Source organism: Puccinia triticina, chromosome 7A (genome assembly GCF_026914185.1).
Source record: "Puccinia triticina chromosome 7A, complete sequence".
Taxonomy (NCBI): Eukaryota; Fungi; Basidiomycota; class Pucciniomycetes; order Pucciniales; family Pucciniaceae; genus Puccinia; species Puccinia triticina.
In genome coordinates this window covers 6,418,758-6,438,892 of record NC_070564.1, presented here as the reverse complement: position 1 = coordinate 6,438,892, position 20,135 = coordinate 6,418,758, and the positions used below count along the sequence as shown (strand labels likewise).

At 51.5% G+C, this 20,135-nt stretch overlaps 6 protein-coding genes across 6 annotated transcripts; 1 reads left to right on the top strand and 5 right to left on the bottom strand.

Moving 5' to 3' along the window:
• Positions 1-4,015: 4,015 nt before the first annotated feature.
• On the bottom strand, positions 4,016-5,813 carry PtA15_7A720 (uncharacterized protein; the record flags this gene model as incomplete). The annotated part of the gene is made up of 5 exons (XM_053171357.1): positions 4,016-4,395; positions 4,479-4,869; positions 5,034-5,235; positions 5,325-5,619; positions 5,699-5,813. The coding sequence occupies 5 exons, from the start codon at positions 5,811-5,813 to the stop codon at positions 4,016-4,018; spliced, it is 1,383 nt and encodes a 460-aa protein (XP_053022546.1).
• A 193-nt stretch (positions 5,814-6,006) lies between these two features.
• Positions 6,007-7,616, top strand: PtA15_7A719 (uncharacterized protein; the record flags this gene model as incomplete). The annotated part of the gene is made up of 3 exons (XM_053171355.1): positions 6,007-6,498; positions 6,583-6,957; positions 7,053-7,616. The coding sequence occupies 3 exons, from the start codon at positions 6,007-6,009 to the stop codon at positions 7,614-7,616; spliced, it is 1,431 nt and encodes a 476-aa protein (XP_053022545.1).
• A 698-nt stretch (positions 7,617-8,314) lies between these two features.
• PtA15_7A718 (uncharacterized protein) lies at positions 8,315-11,946 on the bottom strand (the record flags this gene model as incomplete). Its single annotated transcript, XM_053171354.1, has 6 exons — positions 8,315-8,401; positions 8,471-8,833; positions 8,903-8,986; positions 9,055-9,773; positions 9,852-11,490; positions 11,599-11,946. The coding sequence occupies 6 exons, from the start codon at positions 11,944-11,946 to the stop codon at positions 8,315-8,317; spliced, it is 3,240 nt and encodes a 1,079-aa protein (XP_053022544.1).
• A 418-nt stretch (positions 11,947-12,364) lies between these two features.
• Positions 12,365-13,917, bottom strand: PtA15_7A717 (uncharacterized protein; the record flags this gene model as incomplete). The annotated part of the gene is made up of 2 exons (XM_053171353.1): positions 12,365-13,769; positions 13,874-13,917. 2 exons carry the CDS (start codon positions 13,915-13,917, stop codon positions 12,365-12,367), a joined length of 1,449 nt encoding a protein of 482 aa, XP_053022543.1.
• A 1,330-nt stretch (positions 13,918-15,247) lies between these two features.
• Positions 15,248-17,027, bottom strand: PtA15_7A716 (uncharacterized protein; the record flags this gene model as incomplete). Its single annotated transcript, XM_053171352.1, has 9 exons — positions 15,248-15,289; positions 15,359-15,586; positions 15,666-15,851; positions 15,930-16,031; positions 16,139-16,256; positions 16,328-16,586; positions 16,668-16,773; positions 16,868-16,876; positions 16,974-17,027. 9 exons carry the CDS (start codon positions 17,025-17,027, stop codon positions 15,248-15,250), a joined length of 1,104 nt encoding a protein of 367 aa, XP_053022542.1.
• A 957-nt stretch (positions 17,028-17,984) lies between these two features.
• Positions 17,985-19,783, bottom strand: PtA15_7A715 (uncharacterized protein; the record flags this gene model as incomplete). Its single annotated transcript, XM_053171351.1, has 8 exons — positions 17,985-18,032; positions 18,121-18,348; positions 18,420-18,605; positions 18,680-18,781; positions 18,874-18,991; positions 19,061-19,319; positions 19,421-19,526; positions 19,730-19,783. 8 exons carry the CDS (start codon positions 19,781-19,783, stop codon positions 17,985-17,987), a joined length of 1,101 nt encoding a protein of 366 aa, XP_053022541.1.
• Positions 19,784-20,135: the final 352 nt, after the last annotated feature.

Below are 20,135 nucleotides of genomic sequence, written 5' to 3'. Positions count from 1 at the left end.
GGATTGCTGGACATTGATAGACTGGTCATCAATGGGATGGGTCATTGATCAATTGGTCAATGATGGGATGGCCGGACATTGATAGACCGGTCATCAATGGGATGTCTGGACATCAATAGACCGGTCATCAATGGGATGTCTGGACATCAATGGACCGGTCATTGGATAGGACGACCGGACATCAATATGATGACGTGTCTATAAGATGATCAATAGGATGACCAGTCATCCAATAGCACAACCGGTCATTGGGTTGTCCTATTTCCGAATATGTGGGCTGTGTTGTGTTGCTTAAATACATACATACATATTTAAGTAGACACAAGGGTGGCGGCGGTGTCTTTATCTAAATCTGTGGAGGCTTAGCCTACCAAGCGGCTACCTAGCAATGAGGGTGGGTTTTTTCTTTAGCTAAGCAACCAAGCCTCGCAGGACTTGCTGGCTACCTAAAGATTTACCGCAACAAGGGTGGATGCTCTAAATCATAAAATCATGAAATCTTTTTTGCAGGAGATATGACTGTCTGATTATGTAATACAAAATTTCCTCACCAAAATATTCTTATGATTTTATGATTTATGCATGCATAAAATTATGCAAACCAACTTTGAACACCATAAAAGTCAACAGGAAGTCCTTCATGACCCAAAAAGTCTAGATTTCCACAGGGAAAACTAGCTTTTGGGGCTCTGAGTCCAGATCACTTCTGGGAGGCCCTCAGATCTTGACAAGAAGTCACCCAGTCTGGTAGCCTCCCAGATCTCAATTCACACACCCAAACTGGAGGACTTCCCGTTGAGTCTGGGAACCTCCCAGATCTCAATTTACATAACCAAACTCTTAATTTCCAGGATAAAGGAAGATGTTTTCCTAAGCCTGTAGCAACAATGGGCCTTTACTTTACAGTTATTGGTAAAGTAAAGATATAGTAGATGTTTTTGGCTCAATACTATAACAGATAGCTCTCCAATCAGTAAGGAATTTTTCTTTACTATAACACATATTTGATTTTTTAATTTTTTTATACAGGTACAGTATCAGTTAAAGTGATTTGTTTTGTTTTGTTGATGGAAGCTTACAAAATGCTTATTATAACCACAAAAATGACATTTGCACCTAGTTTTGCCCCTTTGTATTTCAATAAGCAGGGGTAAAAGTACATTTAAACCTGCTTTTACTCCTGGTTATTGAAATAACTAGGGTTGAAACATGTTTAATAGGGCTCTCTACTACATCAGCCCATTGGAAAAAATTCCTTTACTATAACCAGTCAAGTAACAGAGATGATAAAAACATCTATACTCTACTGGAAGGGCCTGGTTATAGTACAGTATAGTAAAGGCCCACTGTTGCCTGTAGTTTTTTGCTCCATGTGTGGAATTAGAGGGGCATCTAGAGCTCTCTAAATGCCAAAGGGAAGTCCTCCATTTGTAATTTTCAGCAAAAAAAGGACAGTATTTTCATAAGCCTGTGGTTCATTGTGTTCATTGTGGTTTTGGCAGGTGTTGTAATTTGGGAGTTGAAAAATCGACTCCCAAGAGTTAATAAATCGACTCCCAAAAGTCGTTTACGTTGCGCGGACCGTCTGAGGACGTCCCCCCTGGGTCCTCGGGACCTCGCGCGGCCCCAAAAGCATTTTGGGAGTCGATTAATTAATTCCCCTCTCGAGAATGGGAGTTGATATATTAATTTAACAAAAAATGACGGAATATACAAAAAAATTTATATCTTGTCACTGTTGTACCCAAACACCCTAAAAATTTTACAGAAATCTAAATAAACTCTTTAGAGGATATTGTGAGCTTCACAGCATTATTAATCCTCAGGGATAACCTGTGTAGCCGGGGGCGGATTTGGCGGATTTCCTACTAAGGCAAACCGCCAAAACCTTATCTACAGTGCTCCAAACAGCCCTAAATTTTTTCTGCTATAAGAATAAACTCTTTGAAACATATGGTAATCTTCACGGCATTAGCCCTCCACAGGGAGACCCTGTGTAGCCGGGAGGCGGATTTGGCGGATTTCCTACTAGGGCAAACCGCCGAAACCTTATCTACGGTGCTCCAAATGGCCCCAAATTTTTTCTGCTAAAAGAATAAACTCTTTAAGACATATGTTAAGCTTCACGGCATTAGAAATCCTCAGGGAGACCCTGTGTAGCCGGGGGGCGTATTTGGCGGATTTCCTACTAAGGCAAACCCCCGAAACCTTATCTATGGTGCTCCAAACAGCCCCAAATTTTTTATGCTATAAAAATACACTCTCTAGAAAACATTATAGGCTCCAAGGAGGTATTACACATCAGGCACACCTTCTATCAACCGTGGTGTAGCATAGCGCAGCGCAAACACACTATTTTTTAGCGTAGCGTTAGTGCAATCACGCGCATCTGCGCTAAAGCTACGCGCACATGGTGCAAAGCTATTTCAGCTTTTAGTTTAGTTTTAGCGCAGATACACGCATTTGCACTAATGCTACGCTAAAAAATAGCACATTTGCGCTGCGCTACGCTACACCACGGTTGATAGAAGGTGTGCCTGATGTGTAATACCTCATTGGATCTTATCATGTTTTCTAGGGAGTGTATTCTTATAGCAGAAAAAATTTGGGGCTGTTTGGAGCACCACAGATAAGGTTTTGGGGGTTTGCCTTAGTAGGAAATCCGCCAAATACGCCCCCCGGCTACACAGGGTCTCCCTGAGGATTTCTAATGCCGTGAAGCTTAACATATGTCTTGAAGAGTTTATTCTTATAGAAGAAAAAACTTGGGGCCGTTTGGAGCACCATAGATAAGGTTTTGGGGGTTTGCCTTAGTAGGAAATCCGCCAAATCCGCCTCCCGGCTACACAGGGTCTCCCTGTGGAGGGCTAATGCCGTGAAGATTACCATATGTTTCAAAGAGTTTATTCTTATAGCAGAAAGAATTTGGGGCTGTTTGGAGCACCGTAGATAAGGTTTTGGGGGTTTGCCTTAGTAGGAAATCCGCCCAATCCGCCCCCGGCTACACAGGTTATCCCTGAGGAGTAATAATGCCGTGAAGCTCACAATATTCTCTAAAGAGTGTATTTAGATTGCTGTAAAAGTTTTAGGGTGTTTGGGTACAACAGTGACAAGATATAATTTTTTTTGTATATTCCATCATTTTTTGTTAAATTAATATATCGACTCCCATTCTCAAGAGGGGAATTAATTAATCGACTCCCACAATGCTTTTGGGGCCGCGCGAGGTCCCGAGGACCCAGGTGGGACGTCCCCAGACGGTCCGCGCGACGTGGACGACTTTTGGGAGTCGATTTATTAATTCTTGGGAGTTGATTTTTCAACTCCCTATAATTTAGGATTTAAAGGGGCATCTAGAGCTCTCTTAATGCCAACAGGGAAAGTCATCCAACAAATGTATCACCAACACCCAAACCTCTCTGTGACTGTCCCTGGTGTACAACATGCCCTCCTTGATTGGCCAACTGGAGGACTTTCCTTTGGTTTAGAAGACCAGCTCAATGCTATTTTTTTTTTTTTTTTAGAATAGAAACCACTTTTGCTCCTCTTTGAAAATATAAAATAGAAAACAGCATTTAGCTGGTCTTCTGAACCAAAGGGAAGTCCTCCAGTGTTTAGAAGAGTTGATGTTTGTTTTGATGCAGCTCTATAGTTTCATGGCAGTTGCACATATCGCCTCAGCCAATCATCAGCATTTGCTGGATGTGTATGAAGCCAGACACTGATCGGCTCACGTTATCGTTGGAATGCCCGAGGCATACTCCCCTCCCTCTCTCTATGCATAATTTGTATATTCTATATTAATATCTACTAAGAGAACAAGCAAACACAAAGAACAAAAAGGCCGAAAAAAAATGCAATGCTCAGGGGAAGAACAGGACACGGTGCCGGGAAAGTTTGTTTGAGACTGGTCACTACATAGACATCGAGTGGGCAAGTGTTTTTGTTTTTGTTGCTGCTGTTGTTGTTGTTTTTGTGGAGATACGCCGATCAAGAAAGGGGAGAGAGGAGGATTCTAGATGTTACCGATAGCCTGACCGACGCGAACGGGCTCTCCTTTCTTCACGGAGAACTGGAACTGTTCGGGGGCCTCGAAGACGAGGACGATGGTGCTTCCGAGGGAGAACGCGCCGACCTCAGCGCCCTTGGCCAGGATCTGTCCGTCGAGGAGGCCGGTGGCCGCATAGACCACTTCCTCGTGGCAGCGCCGGTCCACTCGGTTCGTCCGCAGCTCGCGGTCGAAGTTGATGAGGATAGAGCCCACGTTGGTTGCGCCGACCGGGGTCATCGAAAAGAAGCCGTGCCGCCACCTGCCCAGCAAGGCTACCCGCTCATTCAACACGAACAGATCCGCGAGCTTGCCCGCCATCCAGGGCGAGACGGAAAAGAGCTCTCCTGTTGGGACATATGCCACCAGTGGGAAGTGATGGCTGTTAGAATCAAAGTGAGGAGGGGAAGGAGTGTTGTTTCGGGCTGACCAGCAAAGTGACGCCGACGCTCGACCTTCCAGTCGGCGGGGGAATGGAAGCGATGGTAGTCCCCGGGGGCGAGATAGACGACGAAGAAGAACATGCGGTTGCCTGAGCTAGGCAGGTTTTCGAGCTGCCCGCGGACGATATCGGCGTGGACCTTGACGGCGGAAGCGAGCCCGGGGCCAGCGCCGACGGGCGGGGAGGAGGCCACCTGGTCTTCCTCCTGCGCCTTCTCCGAGCTGCCCATCAGCTCATCCACCGAGTACGAAATGTCGTTGATGTTCGCAAAGCGCACGTCCGAGACTTGGCTTTCTTCTGACGACCGCTCCTTCCCTGCGATACCGTCAGTTATCTGCTTCCGCTCGTTCTGCCCGAGCAACAATGCATCAACGGAATACTACGCTTTGTATAATAATAATAATAATAATAATAAAAGTGGCGGCATTGGGGACCCCATCAATCACAGATTGGAGAATGACGAGAAAAAGAAAAGGGGGGGGGGGAACTGATTGAGCTAGAATGTGCCATATGTCCAGGACAGAAAGGAGGAAAATAGCTTGCCGATAGGCCTTTGACCGAGCCGACTCGTCTGCCTTCGATCGTCCCGAAGTTGATGATTTTGCCGTCGGAGGGAGAGGTGAGGATGGCATGAGGGTCGATCGGGCGACAGTCGGCCTTCAACTTGCGCATGAAAAAGTCGTTCAGTGATTTGTATTCCTTCAAGTCCTCAACCTCGGCTTCCTCGAGATTGACGCCGAATATCCTGGATCACGGCGCACAGTGAGTGCTGGATGGTGCTGATAGCAGGGAGGGAGTAAAGTCCGAGGGAAGGGAGGCCACAGACAGACAAACCAAGAATAGAGTTTGTAGCCCGGGACGCGGAACCAGATGGGCAGGGTGTAGCTATTGATGAGGCCGTAGAGTCTGGAGATGGTTCTGAGGGGGAGGGCGCCGAGGACATGGACCTGCCATGGCCCTTCGATCTTGACGGGCGCTGGGGGTGGGCGGCTGGCGACGGCTTGCTGGTGCTGGTCCTGGCCGGAGTGTTTCTTGAGGAGGGCGAGGACTCCGAGGAGGGATGCGCCGATCCAGAGCGGGATGGGCTTCCAGTTCGTCTTGGTGTTCTTTAGCCTGGCCCGCAGCCGATCTGTGTGAGCCGGGGAGCGGAGTCCGTCAGCGCTTTCTTGTGAGTTCTTTATGTGGTTGTGAGAGAGGGGCGTGCGTACTCAGGGCGTGCTGCTGGTCCGAGTAGGCTCGGCTGGTGAGGCTGGTGTGCTGGGCGGGGCGGATCGCTGGCCGTGGTGGGGTGCGGCTGAGCTGGAGCAGGCGAGGGTGGTTCATCGTGGCCTGGTCTGCCGGCGGAGGGCGGCGGAGGGGGGGAGATGGAGGGGCACCTCCCCCGGGGCAGCTGCGGGGACCCGTTGGGGGGAAGCCCTCCCGGAGGGTCGGGGGCCCGACCCCGCCACCCGAAATCCAAAGGGAGTCGGGTCAGCTGCACCACTTCCCACTTAACACTTTCCACTTTCCTCAGACGATGGTCAACAGCAGCACCCAGCATCCCGCCAACCTCCCGCTGAGCCAGGCAGTCGCCGCCACCCAGCCAACACACTGGACGTACATCGCCGAAGGGGCCGCCAACCTGATCCTGGCGTACCGGCCGGCACCGGGCAGCCCGGCCGAGGAAAGCCTGCGCGGGAAGTGTCTGCGTCTGGCCAAGCGCATCCAGGCCCACCCGCCCGCCATCGCCACTGATCAGCATCCCACCCAGGTCTCCTTCTTCGACTTCCACCACCACATCCTCCGCGCATTGCTCCCCCAGGAACAGCTGCTCCGCTTCGACCTCGTCACTCTCGCCGTCCCTCAGCCCTGGCTCGACCAGCTCGCCGCCGCCGTCGAGCCCCGCCGCCCCCCCTCCAAGCGGGGCCAGTCCCGCATCGACTGCGCAGCCCCGCTGGCCGTCCTCATGGACAACCTGGCACGCGAGAGCGACGGCGATCAGCAGCACACCATCGCGGTCGAGATCAAGGTATAGAGGAAACACCCATCCCCCATCTGGCGCCGTCCCGAACACTAAACACCACCCTCCCTGCCTCCTCGTCACAACGATAAGCCCAAGTGGGCCTGGCTGCCCCACTCCCCCATCCTCCTCGACCCAACGACCCGAGAGACGAAGAGCCAGTTCTGTCGGACATGCGTCTTCCGCGCCGTCCGCGCCCTCGGCCCAGACACCGCGCCGCTGGATCCCTACTACCTCTCCCCCGCCCGCTTCTGTGCCCTCCAGCTCTTCAGCACCCAACACCCTGCTCACTTGCGAAGCGCACTCGACCGCCTCCGCGCCGAGTGGCAACACCAGATACCCTCCGCTTCTCTTCCAACACCCCCCCCTGACGCTGCAACCGGCCCACCCAAATCCACGAGCAGCCAGTCCCACAATAACTTCAAGATCTTCCGCCACGGCCTCCTGCTCGATCCTTCATCCGTCGAGGTAAGTGAAGAAGATCAAGAAAACCTCCCGGTGATCGTCACCGTGCCATCCAGCTAACGATTTATCCCCACCAAACCAAACCCGCCGCGGTCCAGGTAGATCCCCAGTTGATTGAAGTCTTGGCCGCCACCCTCGAGCGATCGGGCGTGTTAGGACGCCTAGCCGACCTCCAACGCCGGCTGGACATGTTCGACATCGAGGGGGTGTTCGGGGAGGTGACAGGAAGCGACCCGGCGGGGCTAGGGACGCTAGAGGCGCCGATCACGCTTGCCGAGCTGGTGGCGCTAGTCCCGCTGCTCTCCGAGCCTCTGTCGCCGACGGCTATGGCCGAGCGTGTCGCCCGGCTGTTGCCGCGGACCAAGGCGGTGATGTATGCGCTGTCGATGACCTTCAAGGACTGCTCCATCTTCGTCCGTCTCCCCGTACACCACTTCCCCGAGAACCCGGCCCGCCTCTCCCCCCTCCCTCTCGCCCCCACTCCTCCCTCATCCGACGATCTCGTCAAGATCATCGACTTGGACCTCAAGCCTATCGCCCGCTTGCATAAGTACTTCAAGGCCGACCGCGCTTCGTTTTCCGGCTTCATCAACCTCTTACGCTCCGCTCATTCCCCTCCTACAACGTGTCTCGAGCTCTGCAACAACTCTGCCTCTGCGTAGTAGACCACCTACCCACCACACTAAACTAAATGATCTTGTATCATATTCGAATTACTCAAGACATACCACAGCACAAAATCACTCTCCCCCCTTCTTGGGCTTAGTAGCCGTTGATGGTCATTGCTGGGCATGGCTAACAACCCAGTTTTATCCATTCTTTCTCATCCACGCTCATGTCATCCATTGTAGCTCTAGACCAGGAAGTCATGGAATCATCTGCCCCACCAGCGCTTGGGCGTCATATGTCACTAGGGTCGATCCAGACTCTGCATCATGTACCTTCATGTGGTCGATTGATACCTGTTCCACTGTGATGCATCTGAGAAGAGAAGGCGAAGAATGCGGAATATTCAAAAAGGAAATACGCAGTACAATTTCAGCACGCCTTGATGTTCAATTTCCGAACCAGCCAACAAGCTGAGGGAAATATATGAAAGAGCGTCTTGTTTTTCATTTTAAGTATCTCGTTCATATATAACTCAACAACAAAAAACGATATAGAATGACCAAGATTGTTATAATAGAATAAAACGAGTGAACATGAGAGATGAGAGAAAGATAAGCCTAATTTTACCGACGTGATAACGGCTTGTCGAAGATCTAGAACAAAACAAAGTCAGAAAGGGAATGCTATCAAAGGGAAACAAGGAGCGAGTTCATCTGTAAAATTTATAGAAAAAAAAGGAGGAGAGAGGGGGTCATAAGAGGGCAGAAAAGGAAGGGTCGGCAGTCGCTTCGTCGAGGCTGAACACATTCATAGCTTGAGGATTCGGAAAGCCTTCGTTCTACGTGCAAAGAAAATAAGTAAGTCCTGAGCAAGTACTTATTTTTGGAGAAGGAGACAGGAGACGAACAAGACGGTCCAAGTCGGCTGAGAACCTAACAGAGGCGCGCAAGTCGACCGGGATGATAGACGGGAAGAAGAGACAATGGACGGCGAGGCGGCGGCGGTGGTGGTGGCTTGACGGCGGCGAGGGGCCGTGAAAGAGGGGGGGCAGGGAGGAGACGGCGAGCGAGTGGGCGAGGCGCAGCGCGTTCCGGGTGTCGGCGGCCCGGGATGGCGAGGTGTTGCTGGATGGGGAGGAAGGGACAAGGACGAAGAGTTCGAGCCCGGTCCAGATCACCGACACGGATGTCCCTGAGACCCGGGCGAGGCTGGTGCCCTGGCTGTCGAGGACCATGCCGGACATCGGGACCAGCTCTTTGTATCGCCAATGCTACACATCCATCATCGCGGTCAGTCATCAGCTGCTTCCCATCACATTTGAGAGAGATGAGAGACGCACGTATGAGCGGGCAATGGTGGCGGCTCCTAGCATCGATAGGAACCTCTCCGACTCGTTTCCTTCTTCAACCATCTCGACATCCGTCTATAGAAACAAGTGAACAGGGCCATTAAGCGACGTTGAGTAAAGAGGAGGAGGAGGAGGCTCCTCACCTTTGAGGCCCCGAATTCGGTGCGGACTTGGGCGGCCAAGAGCTTGCATTCGTCGACCTCGACGGGATCGGAGGCGCGGCCTTTCCACAGAAACAGACTGAGTTTAGGGGGCTGTTGGGAGCAGATCTTGACCAGGGAAGGGTAGCCGGTGCACAGGACGGTAGAAACAGTAGGATGGTTGAGGAAGAGTTCCTCGATGACGACGACCCGATGAGGAGAGTGAGAGTGTGGAGTGGGAAGCGGGAAGCTCTTGCAGGTGAGGACGGCGTCGAGGCCGCGCTGGTAGACGGAGTCGAACCGGTCGCCGGTCCTGAGCAAGAGTCTGCCGCCCAAGGCCTGGACGAGCTCCGGGGGCTCGTAGCCCTGGTGGACGATCACCAGCCGGGCCTGGCCATCGATTCCGTACTTCTTCAACAGCCGCCCAATCCGGCCCTCCGTCTCCCCATCGTCTTCTTCCGTCCCCACATCCCGCCCCCGCCACACCATCAACACCATCCGCGAGCCCTTCATCGTGCAGATGATCAACAGACTCTCTTGGCTGTAGAACGTCCCGTACTCGTCCGTGTCGAGCATCGTCGTACTCAACTCGTCCGTCTGGTTCCGGTTCAGTTGGAATATCTCCAGTTGGACGACTTTCCCCGCCTGGCCCAGAGCCGCCAAACTCTGCTGCCTTTCGGCGTACGAAGCCCATATCTTGGACGCATCAATCTGGGAAGGCGCTGTGTACATTGGAAAAGACGATCTACGCTCAGATTCATCGAAGCGGAGGGAGAGAGGATAAGCACATCTGAACTTACGAGCTACCTGCTTGTCTTGGGCAGGTTTTGGAAGAGTAGTGGGTTCGGCTTTGAGTTGAGGGGTAGGCAGTGGCCGAGTTCTGGCGCGAGGTTCGGGACTCAGAGGGGTGGTGGCGGGGGCAACAGCCGAGGGAGGGACGGGCAAGGGGCGACTGTCGGTTGTGGTTGCGGTTTTAGGACGACCAGGGGTAATGGGAGCTCGGGGAGGAGGAGGGGTGGGCAGGGGTCTGTGAGAATTCAAAGGACTTGCCAGAGGCGGGGAAGGTTTCTTGGGAATGGAGTCGGGCTCAATAACTTTCTTGGTCGGGTTGGCGAGCTGGGTGCCCCACACCGCGGCCAGCTCGCTGGTGCCCTTCTTCATCAGGGGCGAGAAAGATGGGAGTGAGGGCAGTTGGCGGCTTGCCAGTGCACCGCCGGGCGAAGAACAGAGCTTGGTCGCCTCGGCACGCCACTTGGTCGGTGACGAGCCGGAGGGCCGGCGTGGGGTTCGAGCGCGACTCTTGTGAGACAAGCGCAAGGGGGAAGTCACGCCGGGCTGGACATCAGCAGCAACAGCAGCAGTTCGAGTGACATGGCCCTCATTCTCTTTCTTGTCCGGGGATGAGCCTCTGAGCTGGCCAATATTCTTCTTGTTTCGCTTGTTGATCCCGAATCGCTGGTCATCGTCCTCGTCGGATCGGGTGCTCTTGTTGTATTGATTGAGCTGCTTCTTAATGCAGCCTGGTTCGGTTTGCTTGGGGCCAGTATTTTCTCTGTGAACGGAATGCAGGCGTGTTTGTGATGAGCTGCGAGAGGCCGGTTCGGTCGGGGTGTCGTTCGAGTTTTTGGAATGCTCTGAGAGTACAGGGTTTTGGTTGATCGATTGGGAAGGCAAGACCGGTGAGGGGATTTGTGAGTTGAGAGCTGAGGAAGTGCTGATAGGAGACGCCTCGAGGAGCGGGCTGCCGAACTCATCCATCGTACCAAGCTGCTCTTTCTGCTTGGACCACTCCAAACGTTGTGCAACGATATTGGATCCAGCCAGCCGGGACAGGGAGGCGGTAAGTGCCTTATTGGGGACACCCAGAGTAGCCCCAGCGCCCTCTGTGGATATGTGAGGTGCATGAGGGAGAGCTGACTGGGGCCGAGTGTTCCTTTTGTAAGAAGGGCCAGTGGTGGGCTGAGATAGATCATTAGGACGGACGCTGCGCACGGGCTCCTTGGGTGGGTGGATCTGAGGTGATGGAGTAATTCTGGGTTGAGGGTTAGGGGTTGGTGGTAGCGCGCGTGGAGTGGGGTTGATGTGCAGACTGAGTGGACGCTGTTGCTGTTTGCCATCAGGCTTCTCCTCAGATGAGTTTTGCAGAGGGGTCGTGTTGAAGGTTGGGCTGCTAGCCTTGGTGATCCGGTTGAATTTCTTGGTCAGGTCACTTTGGCCGAGCTCATGGGCTTCTGGTAGTTGTTGCTTGGGCTGATCGATCGGGAACTTGTCTGCCCTTGGCGAGGAAGCAGCCAGATAGGAAGGAGTGGTGATATTGCTGGTCTTGATTGTCTGGACATCGTTTGAGACGCCGAGCTGTGCCAAGCGATCGGCCAGCGACTTTGGCTTGAGATATGAGGCGGCGTGTGAGGTGGCAGCCTGAGAGGAAAGGTTTTTGGGCTGATCGTGGTTGGATTTCGAGGAGACGGAGTGCTTGATGGTGTCTCGTTGTTGCTGTTGTTGCTGCTTTCCGTGTTGACTGTTGCTATTGATCCGATCCTGTGGTACCATCCCGGGCAGGGCGCGCTTGGCGAGGTTCCCGGCATGGCTGGATATCGCTGTATTCGATCGGCTGGCACCAGGGCCGGCGAGGAGGCTGGCGAGTGAGCTGAGGCCGGGGTTGGACTGGGCCTGCTGGAACCTCTTCTCGGCGGATTCCCATCCGTCCGGCCTGATCTCCTTCTCGTCGACGCGTTGTTTGGTGAGCACGGGTCCGTTGAGGTCCCGACGAGCGCCCATGAAGTGCGCCAGAGGGACTGGCTTGGAGGGGTCAGCTGCAGTGAATCTGGAGGAGTACTGGATGGTGTTGTGCTGGTTGGGCCTGTTCTCGGCTGGGTTGCTGATGTTGTTGTCCATGGTGGCAGTCGTCGTCGATTGGGAAAGTGGATGGTTCGTAGCAAGATAGCCGAGCAGGAGCTTGCTGACCCTCGGGGTGGCTCAAGCCGAGCACGTGACAGGGGGTGTGACAGTCACAGCCAGCCTCAACCCCGCCTACACAATCCTAATCCATTCAGTGAGAAAAAAGAAAAAAAAAACATTATTATTTCTAATTCAATCATGATAAATATATACAAGAAAAACAAAAACATCTTTACATCTATCAATGAGTGTCTATATGAGGGGAGGTATTGCACCAGGGCTGAAAGTCCCATGGATGCTGACAAAAGGACAGACTATCAAACAATGCGATAATTACAATCCGATGGAAGGGTATATAAGCAAGAATATGCTGAGTTTTACCATGAAGGCTCTGCCAACAGACCGGCGATTAGTATTACAGATTTGGGAATTCCGAAGGGTACGCGGACTGGTTATATACGTTTGGGTTATACGAGCCTCCAGTGCTGTATTGGGAGTCTGGGTAAGTAGGCAGAAGATTACCATCAAGTCCAAAGGCATTACTGGCGGTGCTGTACGACTGGCTTGAAAGGGTGCTATCCCAATTGGTGCCGAGGGAGAAATCTGAGTTGGGATCGACGGGAAGGAGCCCAGCGGGAAGAGAGCCATCCACTGGGTTAAGAGCGGGAAAGTCATTCATTTGCAGCTGCTGCTGCGGCTGCATGTTAATGTTAGCTAGTTGTTGCATGCCGGATAAGGGCGGCAAGTCAGACAAGGGCTGGAAGCCAGTCGATAGGCTCAAGTCAGGTATGAATGGTTCGTAGCCCGTCGATGGCTGCACTAAGTCAGGGTACGACAGCAAACCAGTCGGTGGCTGTGTCATGTCCGGGACTGATTGGAAGCCCGTCGATGGTTGGTAGCCTGATTGGTAGCCAGCCAAGGGCTGGAAGCCAAGGTCAGTAAACTGGGACAGATCATGCTGGGAGTAGATGCCGGCGTTGTTCTGCAAAGTGATCTCATCGTTTACGGCCTGAACAGCTGACAAGAATTTCAGATCCGCCGAGTTCTGGCTATCGGCCAAGTTGGGCAACTGGTAGTTGAAGGCGGAATTCCCCTGAGGCTGGGCGGATGGTGGGAAGAGCATATCTTGAAGGGCGCTGTAGCTCTGGCTCGGAACTTGCTCGGGGAGAGGTTCTTCCGGGATTGTGGGAAAAGTGGATGGTCCGGGTGCAGGCTTGGACTTGACATCAGATGAGACGGAGCTCTTTGATTTTCGGCTGGACCTCCTCACTCCGGACCTTCTGGCGATCGCTTCGCCGCCCTTGACTTCGTTCAAAGACTTGGCCGGCCCATGGAGAGTGATGCCCTTGAGCGCATACATGTCGACCTCCACGCCCGCCAGCTTGTACTCCTTCTTCGAAGGCCGGCCTCGTTTGATCTTACCGTTGGCTCCAGGCAGTTGACGGAAGCCGGTCCGGTGCTGTTTCCGGGGGCCTTTGGGGGGCAAGAAACGCGGCTTGGACGAGGTGGTGGACGACTCTGGCTTGGCCGGGGCAGCAGCCTGCGTGGGCGCGGGATCAAGGGACTCGGATAAGCTGTTGAACACGGCTAGGTTGTTCTGGCTGAGTCCAGTACTTTGAGAGCCCGTAGTGGTACCGGGCTGGTAATCTACTTGAAGTCCTGGCAGAGTGGTCATGGGATCCAGAGAAGCAGTGAAGAAAGACTGCGTATGGTCGTTGGAAATGGACCCCCAAAAGTCCAGGTCAAATGAAGGGGAAGCATAGTCCGGGAGGGTGTTGGACGCCACGCTTGAATTCTCGACTGTTGGCGGCGGAATGCCTCTAAAGTTCGGAAAAAAAAGATCAGTGCTTCAGACTCGGCGGGGATGCATAGCCAAGGATATAATTGATAGCTCTGTAAAAAGGAAAAGAAGACAAGTACTTACAACAAGTGGTCAAACTCGGCCAAGAAATTGCTACCACTGTCCATGCTTGAATCGAATTATGTGGATGATGTTTTGAAGAAAAATTTCTAATAAGGAAAGTTGGGTGTATGCACAGCAGTTGGTTTAATGAATGACTTGTGCCACTGGTAAAGAACCTGGTGGGTAAGATAACGATAGGATGTGTGCGAGATGATAATAAGAAAGAAGAAAGTGGGCACAGGTTTTCTGCGTCTTTGCTTATTATACTCCACTCTCTGGTCCCTTGCGAAGCGAGCAACTGGCTCTGCCGTCGCGAACAAAAGCTTTCTTTTGTGTTCACTCTTGCCAGAGGTTTTTTTGTTGTGCTCACTGTTCCCATCGTTCTTTTGCCTCCGTGAGCATTTCGGCACAGAAATGTAGATCAGCTTTTAACGGAAACAAAAGAGACTTGGGCCGATCAATTCAACCCGTGCCGATGCTACATATTGTTGCCATCGCAAAAGGAAACTCTCAACATCAACGCCCACACGTAAGGTCAAACTGAACACCAGTCCCCCGAAGCGCGAAGCCCAGGAGGGACTTGGGTAGTGAAGTTCGATGTCGGGCCCTACAGATCCCAAAACTCACCGCGCACTTGTGATTCTTGCCGTGCGTTTTGCACCATTGCAATCACCAACTTGCACAGGACTGCACTTCTTTTTGGAGTGCACGTGGTAATTATTGGTAGTGCGTAAATCCTGCCCCGTATCATATCCTCATAGATTTGAGCTGCAACCGGCCGAGTGGTTCATCCTTTCCGCCCAGAAAATCTTAACTTGTAATTCACACTGCCAAGGGGTCTGCCAGCAAGAGGTTTGTCAATGGGAGACGGAACGAGGTCATGCGAGTACTGGCCGCAATGGCTTAGAGCCACTCAATCAGACGATTCACACGACCAATGGTTTTTTGGCCAGACACCGACTTGGCACTTTCCTGGTCAATTTGGGACATCACTGCGGGCAAGGCTCAAAAACCTGTGAATCCAATAATCAAGGGAAAAGAAGAAGAAATAAATAGAAAACAAATCCATGAGTATATGTACATGTGTAGGGATGTGACGTAAGGAGGTTGTGGATTGGGATAGAATTCCGGAGCTGAAAAAAACAAGGCGCAAGATACTATTCCTTCAAGAATTCCTTAAGCGAGATGTAGCAGACAAGATAGTTAAGAGCAGAAGATGACTCGCTTCCAGGATGAGGTGTTTTGATAATAAAAGTTGAACCAAATCAATAGAGCATGAGACCCGTCCGCTTCAAAAAGCAAGAAGGATGAATTGTCATCATTGTAAGACAGGGAATCATCTCGCAGGCAATCTCAGGGATAGCAATGGATCGGAAGGCCGTTTCGATGGTATCGTCATCTCGGACTCAACTCGCTGGCACTTTGCGCCAAACGAGCCTAGACGAAAAGAGGCATGCAGCACAGTTTCAGTTAGAGCACATTCATAAAAAGATTGCTTGCTCTCACCTCCATGTTTCTAAGGCTTTCTTCTCTCGCCAAGAGTTCTTGGCGTTTCTCGCTGATTTCACGTTGGACGCGGAGCTCGATCTCTTTCAACTTTTCTTCTTCTTTCCTGAGCTGTTCTTCTTTGAGCTTAAAGGACCGATTGACGATATCATCGGGTGGGATGGACTCGTCTGCTGGATTAGCAGTCCCTCGGCTCAAAGCCTTTTCTCGGTAGTTCTCGTACAAGAACTGAAAGCCATGAGATTGTGATCAGCAAGCTGATCCTTCAGGCGAGCATACCACGGAGTAGAGAAACGAGCGAGCTCACATCAACGGTGATTTCTTTGAGATCAGTCAGATGAGTCGATAGCAGAGTGTTCCTCAATTTCAGGAAGTCCGTGTGAGCCGGGTTGTCGATTTCAACGATCCCCCACGGGTACCTCCTCGCTCGGATCATTTCGCCACCCACTTCGACTTCCTCCTCTGAGCCTACCAGTGCAAACGGTAGAGAGGCCTGAACAACGATAGTGGAATTAGATCCTCAGGTTCATCACACTCCTCAGTAGTGCGACAATTGGGGATCAAGACCCACCCTCAGCTCCGAGTTTTCTGCGATCACATCGTCATCATCCTCTTCTGGGTCGAAGGGAAAGTTGTAGATCGGGATTTCATAATGTTCAATATCTTGCATAATCTGGGTTACACGTTTCCAAAGAGAGGTCAAAATCAGTAGCTGCAACGACGGAAAGCGATTTTTCTCTTTTTTTGAAAGAAAAGCTGGAGACCCAGAAAGTCACAAACTCGTTCTTTGAAGCCTTTCAGTTCACTGAGAGTGAGGCTGTCAGCCTTCCCAATGACCGGAATGACGTTAACCAGTGGGGACAGGCGCTTCATCAACTCAATGTCCATCTCTCTCAAGCTGGGGTACGAGTTACATAAGTTGTTAAGACACACACAGCGTATGGTACGAGAAAGAGCAGGCAGTCTCACCTATGCCCCGTGGGGGGGATAAAGTAAAGCAAAGCGTGGACCCGGTTATCCTCAAGCCTAGCATTTCGTTTGATTCGCGACTCCTCGCCCAAGATGTCGTGGCATTGTTTTTCCAAGTAATCAGAGATCGTCGAAAAGGCCATTTCGTTATCGATGTTATCGCCAAATCCAGGGGTATCACAGACCGTTAAGCGCACAGGGATACCATCCTGCTCCAATTCGATGGTCTGTTTGTGGACTTTGATGAAAGGCCGTGGCTCTTGAAGGTGGGGGTGGGTTATATTTGTGAAGGTTTAATACAAGTCAAGTTTGCTCAGGTGATGAGTGATTATCGACTAACCGTGGGCTGTGGCGGGGTCACTGGGTTCGGAATGATTCAACCATCCTTTTTGCTCTACCAGGGTATTAACAAAGGTGGTGCGACCGGAACCTGAGGCGCCGACGACCTACAGACACACAAGGTTGGTTATAATGAGGGTTAACTATCTACGGATCTGCGAGCTGAGAAACGTTCCGAGTATATGCTGATAAGCTACATACCATTAAGGTCTGGAGATAAGCGAGACAAGAATGGAAGGTGTGAATGAGTGTGCAGATCGACAGTCATAAACGTTATGGAAAGAGAGAGCAAGTTCCGAAGACTAACGAATTGGATGCCCTTCTTGACCGATTTCTGACGCCTGTGAGGTGGTGGAGGCATTTCGATGATGTCTTGTGGGGGGAGGGGGTATGGTTTGACTGTTCTGAGGAGGAAAGTCAAAGGCGACGGCAGGTGGCGGCGGTCGGCTGTTGGCTGCGCAACCTCGGGCCCGGGACAAAGACCGGCGGCCGGGCGCGCGCTGCCGACAGATGAGCAGCCACTTTGCGGACTGTGCCGGGTCAAAGACTTGTACAGAACCACACGATAATTTGGAATATGCTCCAGTCCGCAATTTTGTCACAAGTGAACACATTCATCACCCACTTCTACCAAACCACTGATGACCACCTTCTATGTGAACAGCAATATCAGTCCTCCAGATGTTTGAGGGTCTAGCGATTACAACATACTTGCCAGAGATACTAGAGAAGATTTCAAGCAGAAAGAAGAGCTGATGCGGGGAAAATTGGGCGAGAGAGCACAGCTGCTTGATAAAATGCCACTCAGCCTTCTACCACAATTCAAAAGCAACACTGGCCCAGTGGTAGTTGAACGTTCAAATCGGCCACGGTCTAAACGGCCTACTATTTTCGTAAATGAGACAAAGCCAGTTTTATTTAACAGCTTCCACAATATCAATTGATTCATCCAATCCTTTTGTGGTCGAGATCACCATACAAACAATAAACAGTCACAGAATAAGTACAGGAAAAACGAGCTAAACGAGAAAGTATTCTTACACTGGTAGTTGATAACGAGATAAACTAAGCAACGGCTAACTACTACAAAACAAGATACGATTTTTTCAAGCATTCCAAAAATTGTTCCATGATGACAAGCCCAAAAATATAGACAAAAGAGAAGAAAGCGGTCAAGAAAGAAGGACGAGTGTGTGAGGGTGGGGCTATGTCAAAAACTTATGCGGGACATGTAAGAACATGAAAGAAATTGAGAGAAAAAATTGTCTGCAAGATGCGGAGAAGGCGACAAGATAATCCATAGCCCTACGTATTTTTTTCAATTCGATCGTCTTGGACTCTCGCTTAGACCTTGTGCCAGGCGAGCCTGTACGAAGCGACGAAGAGAAGCAAAAAGAAGATCAGACGAAGGCGATTGATCGAGAAGGTGGGAGTTTTGCGGCGGAGAAACTGACCTCCATGTTTCGCAGACTCTCTTCTTTAGCGATCAGTTCTTGGCGCTTCTCGCTCATCTCACGTTGCACACGGATCTCGATCTCCTTCAACTTCTCGGCCTCCTTCCTGAGCTGTTCTTCCTTGACTTTGAACGCCCGATTTGCCAGGTCGGCCGACGGAGTCGGCTCATCAATCGCGTGAGGCGCCCCGCGACTCAACGCTTGTTCTCGGTAATTCTCATACAGGAACTGCATCATGAATGATAATCATCAACACCACACTTCTGGTCAGCGGAATGAGGGCGTTGGATGGAACGTACATCATGGGTAATTTCCTTGAGGTCCGTCAGATGTGTCGCTAAGAGGGCGTCCCTGAGCTTCGCAAAGTCGGTATGGGCCGGGTTGTCGATTTCAACGATCCCCCACGGGTACTTTCGCGCTCGGATCATTCTCCCTCCGACTTCGACTTCATCCTCTGATCCCACAATGGCAAAAGGTAACAGGGCCTGGAAAACACGCACAGTTAAATTATCTGAACTGGAAGAGCGCTTGTTCCAGCTAATTGAGAAATGGTAATTACCCTCAATTCCGAGTTTTGAGTGATTACTTCATCATCATCTTCTTCCGGGTCGAACGGGAAATTATAGATTGGGATTTGGTAATGCTCGATGTCCTGCATGACCTACGTTAGATGCGGCGAAAAAAACAAAGTAAAATTAGATGGAGTCGGTAGCAAGAGAGAGAAAAAGAATATTCAGAACCGGTGCCACCAACCCGCTCTTTGAAGCCCTTCAATTCGCTACAGGTGAAGCTGTCCGCCTTGCCGATGATTGGGATGACGTTGACCCGAGGAGAGAGTCGCCTCATCAACTCGATATCCAGTTCCCTCAAGCTGTAAATCGAAAGAGGTCAATAAAACTGTGCTTGCATTCGCTGGGACCATATAGGAGGAAGGGCTCACCTATGGCCGGTGGGGGTGATGAAGTAGAGCAAAGCGTGCACTCGACTATCCTCGAGCCTGGCGTTTCGCTTGATGCGTGATTCTTCGGCCAAGAGATCGTCGTATTGTTTTTCGAGATAGTCTGAAATCACCGCAAAGGACGCTTCGTTGTCCATGTTGTCGCCAAATCCAGGGGTATCACAGACTGTCAATCGCACGGGAATACTACCTTGCTCTAATTCGACAGAGTGTTTCTGAACTTGGATGAATGGGCGTGGTTCTTCAGGAATTCGCGGGAAAAGAAATAACCATTCGTTTGCATATTAGTGATTTTTGAGATGAAGGTGGGGGACGTGAGGCAGAGTGGATGGATGAACTGACGATGTGCAGCGGAGGGATCGCTGGGGTCGGGATGTTGTAACCACGCCTTTTGCTCAACAAGGGTGTTGACGAAGGTTGTGCGACCAGAACCTGAGGCACCTACGACCTGGACGCCAGATTTGCGATGAAATAGTCAGTGGTGCTACCCATACCCCGATGTTCGCCAGATGAAGATTCTGATTGATTAAAAGACCTACCATCAGGTTCTAGGGGCGGCAAGCAAACATAAACAAGTAGTCAGTCAGTGCGCACTAGATAGTCAAGGGTCTCAAGAGATATTGTTTAGGCATGAAACGGTTTGCGACGAACGAATTGGATGCCCTTCTTGACAGCCTTGGTACGCCTTTGAGGTGTTGGTGGCATTTTGGAAGTGGTATGAGAGGCTCGAATTGTGTTTCTTTCAGGCGGGCGAAGGATGGAGAGGTGGAGTGGAGCCGAGGGGGGGTGTGGTTGATGGATTTTTATAGGACAGCCGACATGAGGTGTTGTTGACAGGCGGATGGTGAAGCTTGACAGGGGTCGTCAAGGTCGAGCCGAGACTCCCAGCCGAGACCGCGGCCATCGAGCCATGCCCCACTCCCGACGATTGCAGATGAAACTTCCCTGATCACCATCTCATGAGCAAGCCGGACTTGCCTTATCCCCGGAAAGACCCAGCAAGAGCCGAATTGAGAGATCGCTCGGGAGCAAAATCCTTGCTGGCTGGGTTGACCAG